A 22,093-nucleotide genomic window follows, 5' to 3' on the forward strand; every position below is an offset into this window, starting at 1 on the left:
AGATAAAACAGGAAGAATAAGAGCAAATACACACAGAACCTCAGATCCTCTAGGTAAAATATGTGACTCATGAAACCAGCCACAAATTTTAATCTCTGTTCATGTCTTGTGTCATCAAATTATACGTTTCAACTACCACTGATCTTAAAACAAGTGCTAAACAACTGCATAGTTCAATCTGACACATGGGAATAGCACAGTTCTATTTACCTATGCATGCTGTTATAAACATAAACCTTTACAGTAAAGTGCAGTTAATGTGACTACAGAGGTGTCAGGCTTACCTAAAAGACCCAATCCATCCACATAAGGACTCTTGGCACCCACTATACCTCCAAAACACTCTTTTTGCAGGGCACAGTAGGGCTTATCTAGGTGGGTCTTTCCATCGCTGTCCACCATACACCATTCACAGTCCAGAACACCAAAACAATCACTATAAACGTCGTTAAAACACAAAGAACGGTTTATAATGCAAAAACACGGCAACATGAAATTGCTGTGGTTAGAAATTCCATCTGGATTTCATTTTTGTATACATTTGCAGGTCAGAAGGAGATTAAGCGACATAGCTGGTAGGGTTGTAAAGATCCATTGATCTGGATAAATGCAGATCAATGAACCAATTTCATCGATTCAATGTGATGAAGATCGATGTATATATTTATTTAAGACGCACACTTATTTTAACGCACTAATGCCAGCCACGTCCTTATGTACTTCTGTCATGCGATGCAGTAACCTTAAGATATTCATCTTGCTTTATAAGCTGAACATGCTTCTCGTGGGACAATGATGTGTGCAGAGTGATTGAAGTTGCGCTCTGCTCCATCCGTGCAGCTCATATACGTGATTAAACCAGGCTTCCCTCAATATAGTGGCACATGCAACACGTTTTAATTCTACATGAGAATTTTCAGTTTTAAAGCGCTAGGGAGAAATTTAACCCATGTCAAACTGGTAAAGAGCCCCGTTATTCTGAACAGCGCTGACAAGGGAAAGAGAAAACACCTGCCCTGCACCAATTGCAAGACTTTTCAAATCTTTACATTAACACCCTTAATAATATTTATCCCAGTAAACTAACAGAAATTTTCAAAACACTCATTAACATGTATAACATGTACTCTCCTGACATATGTTAATACCAGGTGTAATGGTAACAATGTCAAGTAGGGTAAATGTGTCATTAAAAAATGAAAGGTGCTGTAAGCACCTTTTAGCATTCTGAAGCTTTCATGTGACTGAGCCGTTGAATTAGCCACGCCCCCTCATTCCAAAACCCTGTCCTCCAAAGATAATTTTGAGGCTAAAACAGAGTAGGCGATCAGCAGTTTGTTCCTGTTGCGGTCAAATTCAACAGTGGCACAATAGCGCCCTCAACTGACAAACATGAATCATAGCCTCAATGATCCACTTAAAATGAGAAAAATTACTGACAGGTGAAAAGCGTCAATGTATGCGGTCCGGACACATTTTTGTTTGCTGTTATAAAGTCTACAGCTGTCACAGAGACAGCGACATATCTCAAGACACTTATTTCATTAATATCTTTAAGGGAGTAGGACATTTCTTGCTTGCTTTTCCATGAAAAGATCACTTACAGCACCTTTAATTAAATTAAATGTACTCAATAGTGTTAAAATATGTATTTAATTTTAGTGTGTTAACTTTGGCTGCTCTAAATTACACTAAAAAATTATTAAAAAGAAGCAATCTCACTAATTGATTTTAAAAAAAAAATCAAAACAAATTACATTGTGAGCAACCATTTGAGTGAAAGATTGAAATTAACAATAAACATGAATTTATAGAACTTATAGAATAGGTTTTAATGACAGTATGCTAGCATGGAACCTGATAATCCATGTTATCCCAGCATGATTTACGAATGTTTTTAAGAGCATGATGTAGAAATCTTGACTATTTCTAATTCATTTTACATAAACTTTTCAAGAAAAAAAAAAAATCTGTTTCTTTTCAGGTTTAAATGAAAATATAAATTCCACATTTTCAATGTGGACACAGATTTTTGGACTCCACTGTCTATGGTAACTGATTTAGTTCATACAGTATAGCTTTGCTGCATGGACCCCTAATAACACTTTCTAATGTATTGTGGTTCTTAGGAAACACAAGATATGTTATGGTTGGTAAAGGCTGTGAATAAGTGATTAGCTGAAACGGGCTGAATCATTAATACTCTCAGATGGGAGGTCTGTGTTGCTGTTAAGGTCCTGTTAAAGGGCAGGCTGATCACAACTGATATGTGGCCGTACCTGCTAGTGAAGCGCTGACTGCATCTGGTGTTGATACACTGAGGCAGTGTGTCCTGTAGACTGGGCTCAATTACAGTCAAAGACAAAGGCTCCTGGTGCACATCACAGCTTGGGTTTCTGTAGGCACACACAGACAAGAAGTGAACCTGAGTCAGTAAGGATCTAAATACAACCTAAAGCTCATTAAAGTCAAAGGAATATGTAATTACTAATAGTCTGGCAAAATAATGTTCTGTCGATCCAGGACATATACAGACAACAGATTATACTAAAGATTATTATACATTGAGTACACAAAGACTTCTTTATACTAGCTAGCACTTCAGGGAAAGTTCAGCCTAAAGTGAATAAGCTGTCATCATTTACAACCCTCATGTTTTCCAAAACCATATGACTTCATCACAAAAAGATGTTTAGCAGTATGTTATCTTCAGTTACCATTCACTTTCATTGCATAACGGCATTTAAATGTTTGGGTGAACAAGCCCTTTAAGGTGGGACAGGAGAAAGTATTTTCACATCAAATAACTCAGACACTTCACCTTTAATATTTATTAGTATTCAAGTGTACACTTTCTCCCAGAAATGAGCAGATGGCTGAGTGACAGAAAGATAAGAGATCTCTTAGCTGGGAATAACACAACAACCCTGAACTGAATGTCTTTTGAGGGACAATTTTGAGCTAAACAGCTAATTAAGGACACAGGTGGCTGGATATCCATTCAATGTGACAAACAAGAACTTGACGAGCAGAAGTGTGTATGTGTGTGACTTAGTGTGAATGTTTCCAGTGCATGCTGATGAGTGTCTGGACATGTGTTCCTCTACTCTGAGTGTGTGATTCATTTCAAAAAGTCTCTTGATTAAATATCACTGCAGTTTCTTCTCCAAGCAACACACTGTGTACAACATGCAATGTATTTAAAATGTGTTTGATGACTACTTGTGTTTCCTTTTATAAAACAAGCAATGATTTTCTTCAGTGCTTTTACCTGTTCTCAGCGTTTGTGAGGTTGCCAGTACACTCGTTCACCTCTAGAGGGCACTCACAGGGGCACTCGCATTCATTCTGCTCCATTCTGAGGAAGATATCAAGAAATTAAAGTCAGTTTGGAAGTCTATAATGTTGGTACTGCCTGGTTTCAATGTATTAAAATATATTTTGTTGACTTGCTATAATTTAAATGAAGCTGGGCCGGTACTAGGATGCAGTCTTTGGGGGGGTAGGCTGTCTGTTTATCTGGGGGTCCACTCTCCGACATGTGGGAGGCACAAGGAAAATCTAGGGGGGCATAGGTGCCACATCCCAGCATCCTCTTAGACCCATGATATGATATGAAGAGTCATAAGTATGAGAATAAGGGATTAATAAGTATTGACAGGCACATTATTTATTAGAGTAGGGGTCCCAATATTTACCTAAAATTTTACTTGAAATACCTCCTGATACTTCAAGTAATGTTCTAACCCTTGAAAAGGTATATAGAACAATATGTTTAATAATTCATTAGCATGGAAGATCAAAGTTAAGTGTAATGTTATGGTTGTTTTTATTTTGCACATCCTACAAATCTTATATCTTTTTGGGGCAAATTTAATTTGGCATTTCTACCAGTCTCTTTTGAACCCCTGGTTGGGAAACCTTGAATAAGAAGATACATGTAGTTAAATCCTATAAAAATAGCTTGTATCTAAATAAATTATTAGCAGGGGTTAAATTGGGATGTTTGAGGTGGGGGACAACCCCCCATTCTGGACATTCCACCCCAATTTTACCCTTGATGATCAGACCATCTAATACAATATAAATCAAAATTATGTTACTGTCAGAGTCCATGAGAAGTTAAATGGTACCTGTGGCAGTTGAGACAGAGGCGATCCACAGTACTGCAAGCACAGAATGCCAGCGAATCACAGGTCTCGTTCACAATACCAGCAAACGCATTGGTTCCTGGGATACGGGTGAGCCGGTACTTTGAGCAGTGACTGCCATGCACTAGGTTTGTCAGATCACCCTTTGAAAATAACAAGACCAAAGTAAGCCATAAAGAAACAAATGCAATTTAGTCAGTGTTTTACTCTCTTCACATTAAAACTATTTAAATTACCATTTACTAATATATATATATCTTTACCATAATTTCCGGACTATAAGCCGCAACTTTTTTCCCACGCTTTGAACCTCGCGGCTTAAACAACGATGCGGCTAATATATGGATTTTTCCCGCTTTCAAATTTTATTTAAAAAAAAACATTCTGTGACGTGCTCAGTTTTTTGGCGGCATGAAGCTTTCATTAGACCAATGAAATTGCCGAACGGGTTAAGGTCAAACAACTTTTTTGTTTACTGTTTAGATTAATTTGAGCGCGCTCAAACTTCCCATCATTCTGATTACGGTAGTCATTTTGTCACCCTCAAGACATGGAGAAATGCATATGATGCTGCTTTCAAGTTGAAGGCGATTGATCTGGCTGTTGGAAAAGGAAATAGAGCTGCTGCACGGGAGACGTTGGAAACAGCAGCGTGAGGAATTGACTCAGTGCAAAAAGACAACTAAAGCTGAGGCTATTCAACTCCGACACCGAAGGAGATGACTTCAGTGGTTTCATGTGCACAAGAGGAGGAAGATAGTGACAATGACTTTCTTGCTAGGCTACTGTTTACTGCAAATTTTTTATTTTTTGTTACAAGCCGTGTGTGGCAGCGGGGGCGTGGTCAAGCGCCCGTCCGGGAGAGAAAAGCGGTAAGGGCGCTATACACCTGAGCTAATGTCTAACACATGTGTCTAATTTCAGTAAGCGTGGGGAGAGCGGCATAAAAGGGCAGCAGAGAGAGAGAGTGAGTGAGTGAGTGACAGAGAGACACACACACGTCAGTCTAGTGTTGGCGCATAGAAGTCCAAGAATTGATAAACTTTATAAAATTTATTGTAAACATTGCTGTGGCCATTAAAATCCTTACCTGGAACGTCCAGTGCCCTGCTTCATGTGTCCTTCTTGGGAAAACTGTCACACTGGCACCAGTGTGACAGTTTTCAGCACTTGAGGTAAGCGCCCTTACTGCTTTTCTCTCCCGGACGGGCGCTTGACCACGCCCCCGCTGCCACACCGTGTTTCGTTAAAGCCTATTTATTTTTGTTACAAGCCGTGTTTCGTTAAAGCCTATTTATTTTTGTTACAAGCCGTGTTTCGTTAAAGCCTGTGTAAAGTTAATTTGTTTCAATGTACCGGTAGGCACCTGCGGCTTATAGACAGGTGCGGCTTATATATGTTCAAAATAATATTTTTTTTAATTTAGTTGGTGCGGCTTATATTCAGGTGCGCTCAATAGTCCGGAAATAACGGTAAAGCATTATTAGATGTTCTTTTGTTTAACAGGTGATTAGGTTAGGGAAAGCAATTCCTACTAAAGAATCCCTGACAGCAAGTACTGCAATTAGAAAGGCATCCACTAGAAAGCAGTCTAATACCATGAAGATGACCAACCTCACATAGCACAAAAACGGCTTTACAATAAGCAATGATTAGAACTGGTTACATATCTAGAATCTACTGAATTTGAATCTACTGATTCCACTCACCACAATGCTGGTGTTGAACTTGTAGAAGCGTTGCACAGTGCGATCACTGAAACTGTTGCACAGGTTCTTCTTCACAAAGTTGGGGTGGTTGAGAATGTCATTGGCCACTAGAGGCTCCTAAAGTCAAGCAAAACACAAGAAAAACAAGTTGATGTCAAACTCAAAGAGCTTTCCCCTGTATTGTATAAAAAACAATCTTAAAATGAAATATGGCCACATTTCCCTTTTCCTAATGGCAAAAAACAGCCTGCACGCATTAAAAAAAAGAAGTATGCCATTTTGTCCCCATTTTCTATTTCAAGAGAGTGGTAAAGTCTGTGCACTCTTACCTTATGGGTGATATGTTGCTGTTCTGCTGGAGCATGGCCCTTGGGATCAATCAGGGTTGGATGGGCCACTAAATATCCTCTGTCCTCCATGATAAAACACCTATAAACCGATAGAGACCAAGACAGACTCCGTCAACCAAGCAATCTGCAACAGACTCAATATCTTTATAAAGATAGTAATTTTAAAGACAGTGGACATGCGGAAGGAAGCATTTTACTTCCTGTATGTTCACAGGGTACCATCTGCAGTTCAGAATTTTTCACACTATTGAGATGGCAGTGGCACACCAGGCCATTCCACCTCACTAATCCTGTTTAACAACCAAAGCATTGAAATCTTAAAGAACATTGTGGAGGCCTCCATAGCACCAGAGGACACAGAGATAAAGAGCCAGAGCGAGCGTGAAAAGGGACAAAGAGAGAGAAGAACGACTAGAAATAGTTAAGAAGACAGAAAATTAGGGAGGGAAGAGAGGAATGAGAGGAATGGGTAAAAGGGAGAAAGACAAGGCAGAGGGAAAACATGGGGGCACTGGCACCTAACATAACAGGATGTGCCTGGAATGCAGTCCTAATCAGCTTATCTTGCTTTGTGTTTTTCATTTCTCAAACTCTCTTTCTTCCCTGGCTTTATAATATTGCATCAGTAGTTTAACTAAGACAAGCATCACTATTACTATTGCTTATGCTTGGGGTTACATGGTACAAAACATAGTACAACACATAGTACAAAACTTTGGTGCATAACTAGTAACTAGACACGATTTGTGCTACAGATATGAATGATACCTCACAATCGTGTGGTTTGAGGAGAGATGTTCTAATAAACGCAGTTTACACCTGGTATTAAGATGTCTCGGGTGATCCGACCAACATGTGGTCAGGCGAGACACTTAAATGTGTCTCCTGTGACCACTTGTGTTGGGATTTCGAGGGGAGGGTCTCCGATTTCATGACGACATACATCAATCACTATGTCAGTGTGTTACTGCTTGGGGGGGCATGGACTTGTATTGGAGGGACCAAAACCATATTAAGGAACCAGAAGATCAGAGACATGGAGGTGAACTCTTTTGACTTGGGCCAGTAATCAACCTCCTAGCAACAACCAGAACAGCCTAGCAACCACCCAGAACAACCTAGCAACCACCCAGAACAGCCTAGCCTTTGCATGGGTAATCCCCATACATATTTCCAACAGGAGATGTAAATACAAAGTATCGGTCAGTATTTTTTTCAACTTTTAACATTCCCTTCTCGCAATCTTTCTTATCTCTAGTCTCTCTATGTCCACTCATGGTTTTCTCACTACTCCCCACCTCAGATCTTTCTCACTCTATCTGTTTCTATTCTAAAGGCGGAGGCTTAGAGGCACGCAGAGAAGACAAAGTGAATGCCTCTTTTCCAACAGATGCAAATCTGATTAGTTTCATTTGAAAGAGCTTTAAAGAGTCTCTGTGGGGCATCGACAGCTTCAGGCACTAAGCTGGACACCACAGCCGGTGCTGGGGTCTGGGCAAGCCCTTGAGGGATCGAGAAGAGACGAACAGTGGGACGGAGGGAAATTGGGGGGGTGGGGGTTTGGGGATAAAGGGTGGGACAGACTAACCAATTAATTCGTTTTAATTTCAATGTGTTTTTAATTTGTCCTTCCAATTTATTTTTGGTTTGTTTCCACTCACTGCTAGTTTCAGTGTTTTCTTGTTAAAGTTGACATTTTCAGTTTATTTCTGATTTTTTTTTTCTTTTTTAGGGCCAAAAGTGAATGCATTAACTTGTAAAATTTAAGTTAAGGATAACCCAGAGCTAGGTGTGCGTTAAACAAAGAACCACCGGATGTGAAGCCAAGTGTGGTTGCCTCCATGTAGTTTAACAGTGTTCCATTTTTCAGGGCCATTTAATCACTAATGGCCTTTTTATATGTTTAATGAAGCCTGCTTGAAAAGGTTTAAAATTGCTACATTTTATTTATTATATTATATAATTTAACCAGGAAAGTCCCACTGAGATAATACAATCTCTTCCTCCAGGGAGTCCTGGTCAAGAAGGCAGCACATATAATTTCACAAAGTATTTTACGTTTGTTGTTTGTCCAATTATGTTATTTCTATTTTCAGTTCAGTTTCAAAAAATGCATTGATTTAGCTCTTATTAAGGATAATAACACTGGGCCTTACCGGATTTTGTTGCCCTTGTCTTGGTTGCAGATGGGCAGAAGATCCAACAGAACTTTGTAAAAGTAGCGCAGAGTGAAGTCAATGCCCATAACTGCTACTGTAAAACCTGAAGCCACCTGAGAGCTGGAAAAGAAGGCAGATTTATTTATGTTGATGAACAATATGAAGCAGGAGGAGATCTTGAGTATGATGTCAGATCAATGGAACATTAGATCAAATATACATGTCATGTAATATACAATTCCTACCGCACACTCTATTTTAATATTTCCTGCTCAATTCTCTCTTAAGAGAGTACTGATAGGAAAACATGGAGAAAAAACCTTTTTGAAAAGTTTCATCATATCTTTAAAACACATGACTACACATACACACCATCAAGAACAAACACTATTTAGTAATAAAGCATATGTTCTTCATCTGTAGCAAATGTACTACACATTCTTTGGCTACAACTGCACCCCTAAAAAGTGCAAGGTAAAATAAAAAAATAAAACATACATAGTGAAATACTGTACCAGCAAATGCTGTTTACACACTAAAAATGATTTGTTTGATGAGGAAAAAATAAAGCTTGTGTACATTGTGAATAAACAATAATTAATGGGGCATAATAATTAAAGCAATTTTTTTCTCCATTTTAATTGGAGGTCTTTAGTGGTAGAGTCAGTCATGGGTTTCAAATACAGTGGCCAATAGGGTAGTTCTGCAACATCATCTGTAACCAAAACTTTTGCCTTTGTGTGATGCTGCATCTATATTGATAAGTGTCAGTATAAAGTCAGAGACCCCTGTCATAAAACATAAAACATTAGCTCAGCTTTAACTGAACCTTCATTTTTAAATACTACACACAGAGCAAAGCAAATAGGGTCTTTCAAAATGACATTAGACCCTTAAATTACTAACCTAGAGGCATGTATGGTGTGACTAATGGTGACCACATAGCCCGCCCCACCAACATCCAGGTAAGGTCCCGTAAAAGTGATGAGACCAGGATTGGCGACAGCATGCAGGTACCTAAACAGGAAAAGGTCAATGGTTATTGCAGTACATATCTGTTCAAAGCTTGGGATGTTTCTTCTTATCATTTTTGAATTTTGCCCAGATCAAATGCTAAAAGCTAATATATATATATATATATATATATATATATATATATATATATATATTAGACTTGAAAATCCCATTTCAACTGCTCAGAGCTGCATAAAATCACAAAGTACCTCCTTGGGAATCTGACAGTTTACTAAGCTTATACAACAGACCAAGATTTGTTCACTAGCAACCCACTAGGAGTTTGGAGACCTCTGTCCTGAGGCTCAAATCTTACCATCGCCTCCTGGTGGGGTCGAAGGCTTTGTCCATGAGTGAACCAGGGTAAATCCGCAGCACCCCATTGGGCGTTGCTATGTAACGCCTCACAATGTAGCAGTTCAGGCTGCTCATCTCCATAAGACTCATCCATTCATCCGTCACGTGACTGGTGGCCATCACCTCATTCCTCACAGAAGACTGGAAGACCAAAAGGAGTGGGTTTGTTAAAGAATTTAACTTTGTGAAGTGTACAATAAGTATAAACTGAGATGTACTGTATGAATGCTGGTACACTACAGTTAAATACTAATTTCCCTTAAAATAAATAAATAGAATTACAGAGAGGAACATTGCCAACAGGCTGAGGTAATTAAACTGGAAAACAAACTATGTGATCACTGACTGTGAAAGATTGTTGATGCATTTATTGTTGTGTTGATTCAACTGAAGACCCAGCTTGGCAGGGAGAAATGTGTCATGGTTGAGATGAGTATTGTGTGTGTGTACCTTTAGGCCTGGGTTGGCTATGAGACGAGTGTTGTCACTCAGGTAAGCAGTGTAGTGCTCCACCATGCGCTTGGTCTCTGGCTGACTTAAGTGCTCATATGGAGAGGAGAAACTACCAGCAGACAGCATCACAGTGGGACTCTCTGCAGAGGAAAAACAAGAGGAATCAGTTCTGCCCCCTTTGCCCCTTTATTAATCATTCCCTGGTCCCTTAAAAATACAGTGATGGTATCAGATGGAAAAACAGTAGTACCATTATATATGCAGTATAAGCATATAATGTATATACAATACAGCATGGCTTAAGTACTGTACTGCTTTTATAAATTGGTTACTACATATAAAAAATATTTAGGATTACATTTTAATAAGAACATTCCTTGAGTGTTTCTGCTTTAAGACATACAAAAATAACAATCCACTATGCATGATGTGTAGTGAACAGCTATTTTGTGTCATTGCGGTTAATATATTAAAAGGATAGTTCACCCAAAAATGAAAATTCTCTCATAATTAACTCATGCCATACAATGGAAGTGAATTGTAGAAGAACTCAGGTCCAAAATGCACAGAATAAAAGGCATCATAAAATAATCTATATGACAGTGGATAAATTCATGTCTTCAGAAGTGATATGATAGGTGTTGGTGAGAAACAGATTAATATTAAAGTCATTTTGTACTATTAGTGTAGTACATGTCCAAAAATGCATGAGAACACCAAGTGCTTAGAGAAATGCTAATACTTGTGTTTTCTTTGTTATACTGTTGATAAAAAGATTCCAAAATGAAAGATGTAATGATTAGATTATTTTTTTGTCCTATCTTACCAACTGTAGCAAGCTGTTTAAAGTGAAGGCAGGAACTGGGCTGTCCCAGCAGATCCAGCCGGTGGTACAAGAGCTTGCTGCTGGGGCCTGTGTTCAGATTCTTCAGCTGTTTCGCTGGGATCTCTGGTTGAACATACACTATGCCAAGGATGAATGAGGTGTCCTGGACCTGCAAATCCATTTAATATAAGTGAGATGAGCAGACTGTAAATAAAAAAAAAATCCTGATAGATTTCTCAAATCAGCTAAAAATGACAATAATAAATAAATATAAAAATAACACTCATACACAGTAAAATGGACATGCAGGCAGTGCAAACAGTGGTTCTGCACAGTCTGCAGAGCTTTCTCCTGCTCTAAACCAATGTTTGTGCCACTATGGAGAATTATCATACCAGTTTCCAGGCATAGCTGACATTGTAGGCATCTCGACTGGGATTACGCAGCCGGTTCATGTGCCATGACAGAGAAGAGTTGACAGGCACAGCAATGACCTGACTCCCCAGAGGTAGACTAACAAAAAACACACAACATGAGCTTGGCAACCATGTTAGCAACACACCACAGCAACATGCAGTAACAATACCCGAGTCTCTGTGAATAGTTGTAAATGTAGACCAGATTTCCATGATCCCTCACCTGAGGATGTTTTGACGCACAGCTGCAAACCCTGGGATGTTCTCATAGTGAATGATGTCTGTGTGAAGCGGAGCTTCAGTCATCAGGTAGGGACGGGTGAGTGATGGATGCATGAGGGTGTATCCTTAGAGAAGTTCAAAAGTGAGTGACATTAACATACAAAAACCTTTTAGTATTTCTGGGGTAAAACACCATTCCAAAATACTAGTTCTTAGAATACGCTGTTGGATCCAGAACCATCTTATAATTGAAATGCTTATCACCACCACACATCCCTTTTCATTTTACAAAAGATGTTTGGAACCCAAATCTTACTTTTACTCTATGGCTTTTACTGCAAGTTGTTCTGGTGTTTAGAATAATGGTATCTACTGTATCTGGCTTTCTCTATCTAGCCATTTATGCAGCTTATTTCAATCAATGGTGTTTTTAGACTAGGAAAGATGTTTTCAGTTCTGAACATTAAGTATTTTTCAAATATCAGTGAATATTTGATTACTTATAATATGACCCCTTTAAGCCCCGTAAAAACTGCCAGACACACACATTGACAAAGCAACAGGATCTAATTTATTTTCAATGAGAGCAGAGTTCCAGCGACAGAACACTGGCGACACGAAGTGAGCATGGCGAGCCACACAGCAAAGTTGCAAAAATTTTAACTTTAAGCAAAAATGAGTGACATTCAGGAGCGACTAGCAATGGGAGAGAAGGCAGTGCAGCTCACACCATCAGCCTCCTTAGACATACTGATGTCGAGTGCAGGCAAGATTGTAAGATATTTCACTGTTCAGTATCTTTTGTCTGTAACCACATGCATGGATATAACAAAACAGTGATGAGCTGAAAACCGTGTCAGAATCTGTCATCATTCTGAGGGAGTTTGATTCATATTCTAATAGATTGTTAGTCTTGTTCATGATTTGATGCATTGTGCACTATAAAACACACTCCCTAGCAAAATGTTCGTTTAGAGGCAAGACAACGGATTATCAAATTAGAATATGTCCGAAATTTTAGTTTAATTCAGATAAAAGTTTAATTCGGACATTAATAGAACATTCATCTTGTCAACTGTCACTACTGCAGGTTTTATAAAACACTCCCCCTGCAGACTATTCAATTTAAGAGGCAAGAGAACTGATTCCTTGTCAAATTAGAATGAAATCTTAGTTTTACCAGCAGTATATCTCATCTGTAATCAGATTTTCGAAAGCTATGGCCAGTTGAGCAGTCCACCAATAACATTAAAGTGACAGCAAAAGGAACGGCCACTAGCAACTACAGAAACTAGCGACAAAAGTTGCTGGTGGTGTGAAAGGGGCTTTAGGTTACAGGGAAAGGCCCCTTCTGAGGTTTGAACCTGCAACATTTTTAGCTACCAGCCAAGACCATTTAACCTCAATGTTACACAAAAAAAATCTGTGGCCTTCACAGAACAGGGAGAGAGCCCTTTCAAAGACCATGAGAGGAAGTGTTAGCACGTCTCTATACTGAACAGCTGTAGACAGCAGGTGCCACTTCATTATCTCAGCTATTAGGGCAGACAATCTTGGATGGATCATAACTTTGATTTTATTACACATGTACTAAAAACACACTTTTAGCCCTAAAGTGCCAGCTTCTGTAGAACAAATTTTTAGTTAGAGGTTAACGGTCCTTTGTAAATTCAGAGAGACTTTGGAATGTTAGGGAAAGTGATGGAACTACTTGAAAATATGTATGTTAAAAGATTGTGAAAGCAAAATAAGGCAGGGAATGCTTTAATTACCAATGCTCCTTGGTAATTAAAGGTAATTTAACAAGAATTACCAATGCTCCTTTTTAAAGGAAAACTCCACTATAAGTCCCTTCTAGCTAATAAGTTTGAATCCGCTAACTCGTAAGGCTTTATAAATCAAGAGTTTTGCAGTTCCTACTCCAAGAAACTGGCATGATGTCAGCCATGTTGGCTCTGAGCCGCCTAACGTGGGACAGCTGATTCTCCCTAATGACTTGTAAAAGAGTAATGGCCTTCAGTCCAGTGTTTTTAAATCATAGAATATCAGACCTCCCAACTCAGGATGAATTTAGAAAGTAAAGCTGAATAGAGTGGAACACATTTGCGGCAACTCTTACACACCCAGCAATCTTTGCTCAAATCATTGAATCGCCTGGATCTCATATCAGAAAAAGATTTATCTGCACATGCACCAACATACCTTTATTGTCTATGAGGAATGTATATGTGGCTAAGGAGTCCTGATAGTATGTGACGTCCTCCAGTAAGTATGCCAGACTCACATCCACTCCAACTACACCAAGCAACAGGTTCCCGAAGTAGCAGGGGCGACTGACGGTCATGATAAAACCTACAAGGCAAAAGAAAGTTTCAAACCATTTAAATACTGAAAACAGTAATAAATGAAGAAATATTATTGACTGCAATTTAACATTAATAGTAGATCAAAAGATGGTGTAGACACTCAAAGTGCATTGCTTGAAAATCATGACAAATAAAAATGTATTTGAACAATTTTCCACAGTTGGATACAGATAGAGTAGGGTTCAAAAGTCTGAGACCACATTGAAGTTTTGTAAGTTTGCATTATAAAATACCATGGAAACTGTCTGATGCAGCGCCACTTCTGCTGAGGTCTTTAGACAGCACACAGTGTGTCAGACAGAATGTTTATGTGCAATATGTGAGCTTTATGCCAAGAGCAGAATCTCGACTTACCGTCTCCCATCTGGTCTGCGTAAGGCAGGCTGAAGGAGGCCACGTCGATCATTCGGTTGGGGAGGTTGATGTAGAAGCGGCCCACGGTAGTCTCCAGGTTACTGAGCTGGTTCAGGACCATCATACTGCCCTTCACGACAGGCAGGGCAGAACGATCCGAAACACCGTATTTCATGGAGTTCTGCTCAGCGAGGTCACGTAAGAAGGCCAACTCCTTGAGTCCAGTTACTCCGTCTGAGGGTGATGGAAAAAAGATGGGGGAATGGAGAAATCAAAGAATGTAAATGACAACAGGACTCCAGAAATGTTTTTAAACTGACAAAACCTAAAAAAAAAAAAAAAACTGAATGCATCCAATAATTTTTCTTAACACAATAGCTTTGTTTCTTGATTACTCACGAAAAGGGGAGGTTCCATATGTGCTGTTTTTTTATTATTATTGGTCTGTGTACATGCAAAATGATGCCTTCTAAGATACCTAGTTTTGGCAACAACAACAAAAAAGGCATCATCACATGTATAATTTGAGCATCAATCTGAGAAAAACTTCATACAAAATGGGGCAACAAAGAGTCGACAGAAATGCTATATATAAATATATTTTATTCAATACTAAAAAGTATGGATTCAAAATTGTTCCATCTTATTAAGTACGCTCTTGCACCCAATATTTGAGTGAGCAATGTATTGTTTGTGCTTATTAGTCTATCTATTAGTCTTATTAGATATTTAAAATTTTGTTTTTTAAATATCTCAGCTCTGTAGGTCCATACAATGCAAATGAATGGTGATCAGATCTTTGTAGCTCCAAAAATCACAAAGGAACCTTAGAAGTTATCCATATGACTCCAGTGGTTAAATTTGTATCATTTAGAAGAAATAAAATAGAAGTGGGTGAGAAACAGAACAATGTTTAAGTCCTTTTGTACTTTAAATCTCCACTCCACAGATACGAAAGTGAAACTAAACAGGCATCACATGCTGTTTAAGGACTTAAATTTTCATCGGTTTCTCATCCATACTTATATCGCTGCTGAAGGTAAGGATTTAAACACTGGAGTCATATGGATTACTTATTTTTCCTTTATGTAATTTTTGGATCTACAAAAGGTCTGATCACCATTCACCTGCATTGTATGGACCTACAGACCTGAGATATTTATCTGTAAAACTTTTAGTTCTGCTCAAGAACTAAAAACTTATTTCTGCTATCTGGGATAGCATGAGGATGAGTAATTGATAAGATAATTTTTATTTTGGGGTGAACCATCCCTTTAAGAGAGTCGCTGTCTATACAGAGCATTCCAAATATCTCACTGAGGCCACATCCACAATAATAATTGTAATTTTTTATTGATTTTTTGTGTACAAACAACATAATTTTCCAAAGTATATGGTATTAGAGAACATTTTCGCAACTCTCCATTTACATTAGAGGAAAGCACCGTTCCAGTGGAAATGAGACATAAACGTAGCAAAATGAATGTGCTTTCAACCAAAAACGTATTCATGTGGCTGTGGTCTTTGATTCTTTTTCGGTTAGAATGCTGCCTTAGAAGGCTGATGCCTATGTAGACACTGAGTTAGTCCTTTAGGTTTTGGTGTAGAGCTAACATCAACCTCACTCTGAGTATTATAATTTTACAGATGTAAATATAATGAGTTTGCTTATTTTTTCCAACCAAAAATGTAAATATCAGATAAAGTTATGTCTGACTTCACTGCAATTAATAACAAAATTCTCACAGAAATAGTGTAGCATCTTAAACCATCTACTTGTTCATTAGATATACTGCCTACAAGCGATTTACAAGTTTTTAGCTCTTTGGCAGTGGATTTGTTGCCTATTGTAAATGGCTCACTTCTCTCAAGCATCTTTCCAGCATCATTAAAAACTGCAGTTGTCAGGTCCCTCCTGAAAAAGAGAAACCTGGATGCTTTAAAACAAAGAAACTACTCGCCTATCTCAAATCTCCCCGTTATAAGTAAGATTATTAAGAAAGTAGTTTTCAATCAGATCAATATTTTTTGCAGACGAATGAGATCATTGATAGCTTTTAATCAGGTTTCCGCTCATATCATAGCACAGAAACTGCCCTCATAAAGATTTTAAATGACATTCCCCTGAATAATGATTCAGGGAGCCTAACAGTCCTTGTGTTATTAGATCTTAGTGCAGCATTTTATACTGTGGATAATAAATTACTCCTAGATAGACTGGAAAATTGGGTTGGACTGTCCTTAGATGGATAAGATTGTACTAAGAAGATAGGGAATATATAGTAAGCACTGGTAATTATGAATCTGAAAGAACCACCAAGACATATGGAGTCCCACAAGGATAGGTCATTGGGCCCGTCCTATTCAACCTGTATATGCTTCCCCTTTTCGAATTCACCAAGATTATATGGTTGCTTATCACAGCTATGCAGATGACACCCAGATATATCTAGCGCTCTCACCAAATGACTATGGTCCTTTAGACTTGCTATGTAAAGTAAACAACTGGATGCAACAAAACTTCCTTCAACTAAAATAAGATAAGACTGAAATAGTTATTTTTGGTAATAAAGGAAGGCTGGCGCTCAAGGCTACCTTGATTCCAGGGCACTAAAAACTCCCATGTCAAGAATCTTGGTGTATTCATTGAAGAGTATCAACATTTCAGTGGCCACATAAAAGCTATAACAAAATAATCATTCTGACATCTTAAAAACACAGGTAAAATGAAAAATATTTGTCTAAGCAAGATTTAGAAAAGCGTATTCATGCTTTTATTTCTTGCAGGGTGGACTATTGTAATACACTGCTATTAGAACCATTAGACATCTGCAACTCATTCAAAAAGCTGCTGTTGGAATATTGACACATTAGAGAACACATTGACACAGAGAACACATTACTCCAATACTTATATCCTTGCATTGGCTTCCAGTTAAATATAGAATTTAATGTAGGCCTTACTTTTTGTTTAGAAGTCTCTCAATGGTTTGGGCCCAAAACATATAGATATGTTTGCTGAGTATAAGCCTGGAAAGTCTCTTAGATCTGCAGGGACTGGTCAGCTAGTGGTGCCCAGAGTTCAAACCAAACATGGTGAAATGGCTTTTAGCCATTATGCTGCCTACTGCTGGAATCAGCTCCCCTTGGAACTTAAACATGCCACATCTGTAGCCTTTATCCACTGCTTTTAATTAATCCCTTTTTCACTTTTATCTATTCTAAATATTTTAACTAAAATTTGTTTGTACTTTTATTACATTTGTTTGTATCTTTATTTATTTGATATTTTATCTTGTATATCTTTTTAATTGTCTGTAAAGCACTGAATTGTGTGTGTGATAAGGTGCTATATAAATAAACTTGCGCTTGCAGATATCACTGACATTGTGGGTGTTTTGTAAAGCAAAACAGTGATAAGAAAGCCCTTCATATATCAGATGGATTACTTAACCACAAAGCTAAAAACCACACACTTAATGTGTTTTGTTCTGTCTCTATGGTTATTGTGGACTTCTAACAGAAGAAAAAGCCACATTGGCGGCCTTTGTGCGTCAGTCGTTCACTTTCGGAGAAACATTTAGCAAGGTTAATTCTGTTTAATGTTATTGGACTGGACGAGAAATCCACCACTTTAATCAATTCTTCTGAAACCGAGACAACTTTAAACAAGTGAAAATAATCTAACTTGTCAAATGAACCAGATTTCAAATAAACAAGGAAATATGATTCCCTTGGCTAGCAGTACATGTATGGGTCCACCAGAGATTCACAACACCTGGATAAAAGTAACATAACCCTCTTCTACCCTGCCATGCTAATGAACACAAATCAAATATCTGAGTTATCTAATGCACAAAAAAGGCCTTTCTCATCCTTTCATCGCACTGAGTGGCCTTTGATGCATTGTCACTTTTCTCTTTCTTCCTTCTAGAGGATCAGCATTTTAATTTTCATGATGCCAAACTAATGTATGCAAATGACAGGCTAATACATGCAGGGAAAGAGAGGGAGTGGAGGACGGTTATAATGGACAGAGGTTTCTTATGGCAAACATACAAACATAAAGACGAGAAGGAAGATGAAGGGCAGAAGAAAGAGTTGAGCATGTTTTGTTCAAGCACAAACATGTAAACAGGTGTTTGCCTGTGATTGTTCATGTGGGCTACTAGACAAGGAGCCAATAAAAAGCATATATTTTTGGTGAGATCTCACCATTCATGAGAGCGTAGGTGAGGATCATGACAGTGTTGTTGAGGTGGCGGTTCTCCTCTTTGACGATGTTCAGGGTTGCTCTCTTTTCATGCTCCGATGAGTCTCGAGAGGTAATGCCTGACGACAGGTAGATGATAACCATGTCGGTGTCTTTGAGGGGAGAGATGGTTATATCATTTAATTCACTAATCGAATAAAACAACTGACCACATGGTATCTTCTGTAGTATTGTCACGGTACCAGAATTTCAGTAGTCGGTACCGATACCAGTTCAATTGCACGGTTCTCGATACCAATTTCGATACCACAGCAAAAATATGCTAATATTATAATGTGCTACTGAACACACCAGTTTAGTTATTTTTTTATTATTTTAATAATTATAGTTTAATAATTATTATTATTTTCCAGAACTTTCCAGATTTTTTTTTTTTTAAGTTTACTTTAATTTCATCATCAAAATGGTGTCTAATCAATACATTCTTAAAACTTTTAACAAGTGAGCATAAAACTTTTTAACATGTCATTGCATTTTTCTTTTTTTGCCAAACTTTTCTTCAACAGATGTCTTGCTTGTGATACTTTGCTAAATTATTATTACAGAGAATATTACATTTTACTATAAAGTTGTAACATATTTTTTTTTTTCAATTTCTTCAATTTCAGGCATCTAGATTTTATTTTGAATTGTGCTTTTATTATGACATGTTTTTTGCCGGATCCTTCACTTTTCTGGATAAACAGTTTGCGACACTGCGCAGTGAAAAAGAAGACTTTTAAGTCATGTCTGAAATTTCATCTCTATATAGTTTACATGATTAACAATGGATAAGTACCCTGCTTTGTCATCTCATACAACGTGAATGATTATCAATGTATGTGGAGTTTCTAGTGAATGAGAGGTTGGATTTATTTAACGTACACATCTCTTCCACAGTAAGATTGCAGCATTTAGCGGTTTAATAAATCATACTAGGGCATGTCATGATTTTTATTTGTATTAATTGTCAATTTCAGTGTACAAGAAGTAACAGAGTGTGCATTCAAAATAAGCCTGTGAGCATTTTAAAGCTGTAGTGTGTCAGTCATACTGTGTGCTGGTACCGGATAGATTTGGTGCTTGGTACGACCGAAACACTGGTACTGTTACATCTTTTTTATTTTAGTATCGACTTGGTACCGAAGTACTGGTACATTTGACAACACTAATCTTCTGACAACTGAGACATATACTGTATGACTAAGTTCAGTCATAAAACTAATGTAATCTGTAAGCCAATCAACTAGTGTAATCCCTCTTTGTTTACATTTAAATTGCCTCAATTGTCTAATTTTGCAGAGAAGTTGGTTTCACTGCAGCATGCTACAAGAGATCTCACTAAACCTCCTCCTCCCCAGCACCACCGGCCTAGATGTCACAAGGATTGTATGAGCATGTCTAACATGCACGACACAGCATGTCTGTGTGTTTAGCAGTAGCAAGCCTTCACACTTGTTCTACAGCAGCAACATTAGCAAATCTAGTCCGTGAAGTCCAAACAAACAAACTTATCATATACATTACAGTACACTACGTAAAAATGTATTCCGAGAGTTATCGTGACTGAAATAAACATGTTAAATCAATTAAGGTGCAATCAAGATTATTGTATCATAATGAATCATAGTTAAGTTGGCATGACAGGTAAAGATATAAAAAAGTACAGAATCAAAATTTTAAACACTACACAAACTTATATTACTTTTAAAAGTCCCTGGAGAAAAAAAGAATAGCTTGGTCTTAGCTCATTTAAGCTGGTTCAAGCAGTTTTTCAGCTGGTCTCTGAACCTGGCCAATCTGTTGTTTAGCTGGTCGGGTAGCTGGTCCCCAAAAACCAGCTAAAGAGCCAGGTTGGAAGACCGGCTAACCATTTCAGTCTGGTCTAACTGGTTATTATTATAATTTATTTATTTCAGCAGGGCTTACATTAAATTACATATGGTGCTGATAAACAACTCAATGTACATATGCTTTGTCTCTTACTAGTTAGCTGTCTGAAGATGATACTTGTGTTCCTCAACAGCTGAAAGGCTTTCTGGAAGCCCAGTGCATGTTGGGTAGGGCTGTCAGAAGCTTTCACATTGTTGATGAAGGTGCTCATCTTCCTCTTAGTCTCACTGGTAGCAGGTGAGAGGAAACTTTTATAGCACGGATCCAGAGAGCAGGAACGTACAGCGTCTGCTATTGTCAACACAGAGATCTGGGAAAAAGAAAGTAGATGTCATCACCAACGAATGCAGATGTTCTACATTTGTGTCGAGACTGAACTCGACAATGTCTCCCAGAGTGAAGCTGAAATCTTTCCTGACCTTATCATGCTCATCGATGGAGTTGAGGATGATAAGTGTAGCGTCACGGGCGATCTGGAGCTGGGTCTCAGTGACAGAGGCACCATGGTCTATGATCACTACTATATGCTTGGACTGCGGCCTCACTGCTGAAACATACACAGGCCTGCCAAGACACAAACACGCAAAGATGTACATTTGCCTTATTTATGAGATGTATGAACCTTGCTGTACAGCTTTTCCTGGACTCACAGGGCAAGACGCCAAGTGCTGTCCTTGCTTTATTCCCAAACTCCTCATTACAGTGTTTGTGCAAGTGATCCTGCTTTCTATTGTGTTGCTTTTGGATGAAGCTCCAGCATTTCGAAAAAACTAACTAGAATTTAACTTAAGCAATTACAATAAAAGCCATATTCACTGAATATTGGGGTGGGAATATTTAAGCACCTCACAATTAGATTCAATTTCGATTCAGAGTCATAATCGGTTTCTGAAATGAAGCAAAAATAAGTCAGTCTTTCAGCACTGGTACATAGCACCCATAACACTGGGTAGCTAATTCCATTGGGCTTTAGTGGGTCGAACCTGCATTCCAGTCAAGGGCAGGAGGCCTATTGTAAATCTGTTAAACAGACCTAATGGCTTCCCAAAATTTATGCCCTGCCACACAAGACAAAATATGGAGGTGTCCGTGACAGATAGATGCAGGGGTTGTCAACTTTCAGAGATCACAAATTTTGAGCTCTTGGAAATGGACAAATGATCTCCAGCTGAGACAAATACTTTAGTTTGGAAATATTCCCATAAATACAAAAATTAAAAAAATCAAGCAAGAACATTTGACTGTTTCAATGAGAAAATTTCAACATAAATATATATATTTTTTTAAACAAATAAAGTACTTTAAAAGCTCCTGGCAGAACTTTATTACAGTTTAAGGGACAGTTAACCCAAAAATGAAAATTCTGTAATAATTTATTCATGTCAAACCTGTAAGAATTTATTTTGAAGAGCACAAAAGGAGACTTTTTTATACCATGGCAGTGGATAGTGCCTCACTTCAGTGAAAAGTTTTATGTCTGTACAATAATATGTAAATAAAAATTGACTTGACAAACCTTTAACATATATTGAAGACAAGGTGAAAAACAGAATGAAGCTTTAGATGTTTTC

General features: G+C 38.1%; 1 protein-coding gene across 1 annotated transcript in view; it reads right to left on the bottom strand.

Annotated features, from left to right (window-relative positions):
• Positions 1 to 22,093, bottom strand: part of LOC127654081 (VWFA and cache domain-containing protein 1-like) — a 121,504-nt gene that overhangs the window by 17,153 nt on the left and 82,258 nt on the right. The window contains exons 6-23 of the mRNA XM_052141060.1: positions 20,942 to 21,086; positions 20,616 to 20,832; positions 18,593 to 18,742; positions 14,378 to 14,611; positions 13,860 to 14,009; positions 11,659 to 11,782; positions 11,415 to 11,532; positions 11,020 to 11,188; positions 10,191 to 10,333; positions 9,700 to 9,881; positions 9,276 to 9,386; positions 8,367 to 8,489; positions 6,190 to 6,289; positions 5,861 to 5,977; positions 4,134 to 4,294; positions 3,272 to 3,358; positions 2,280 to 2,396; positions 285 to 436 (exon numbers count right to left, since the gene is read on the bottom strand). Of these exons, the coding sequence (XP_051997020.1) occupies positions 285 to 436; positions 2,280 to 2,396; positions 3,272 to 3,358; positions 4,134 to 4,294; positions 5,861 to 5,977; positions 6,190 to 6,289; positions 8,367 to 8,489; positions 9,276 to 9,386; positions 9,700 to 9,881; positions 10,191 to 10,333; positions 11,020 to 11,188; positions 11,415 to 11,532; positions 11,659 to 11,782; positions 13,860 to 14,009; positions 14,378 to 14,611; positions 18,593 to 18,742; positions 20,616 to 20,832; positions 20,942 to 21,086 (2,600 nt within the window). The remainder of the gene's footprint in view (positions 1 to 284; positions 437 to 2,279; positions 2,397 to 3,271; positions 3,359 to 4,133; positions 4,295 to 5,860; positions 5,978 to 6,189; positions 6,290 to 8,366; positions 8,490 to 9,275; positions 9,387 to 9,699; positions 9,882 to 10,190; positions 10,334 to 11,019; positions 11,189 to 11,414; positions 11,533 to 11,658; positions 11,783 to 13,859; positions 14,010 to 14,377; positions 14,612 to 18,592; positions 18,743 to 20,615; positions 20,833 to 20,941; positions 21,087 to 22,093) is intronic.

Source organism: Xyrauchen texanus, chromosome 13, assembly GCF_025860055.1.
Source record: "Xyrauchen texanus isolate HMW12.3.18 chromosome 13, RBS_HiC_50CHRs, whole genome shotgun sequence".
NCBI lineage: Eukaryota > Metazoa > Chordata > Actinopteri > Cypriniformes > Catostomidae > Xyrauchen > Xyrauchen texanus.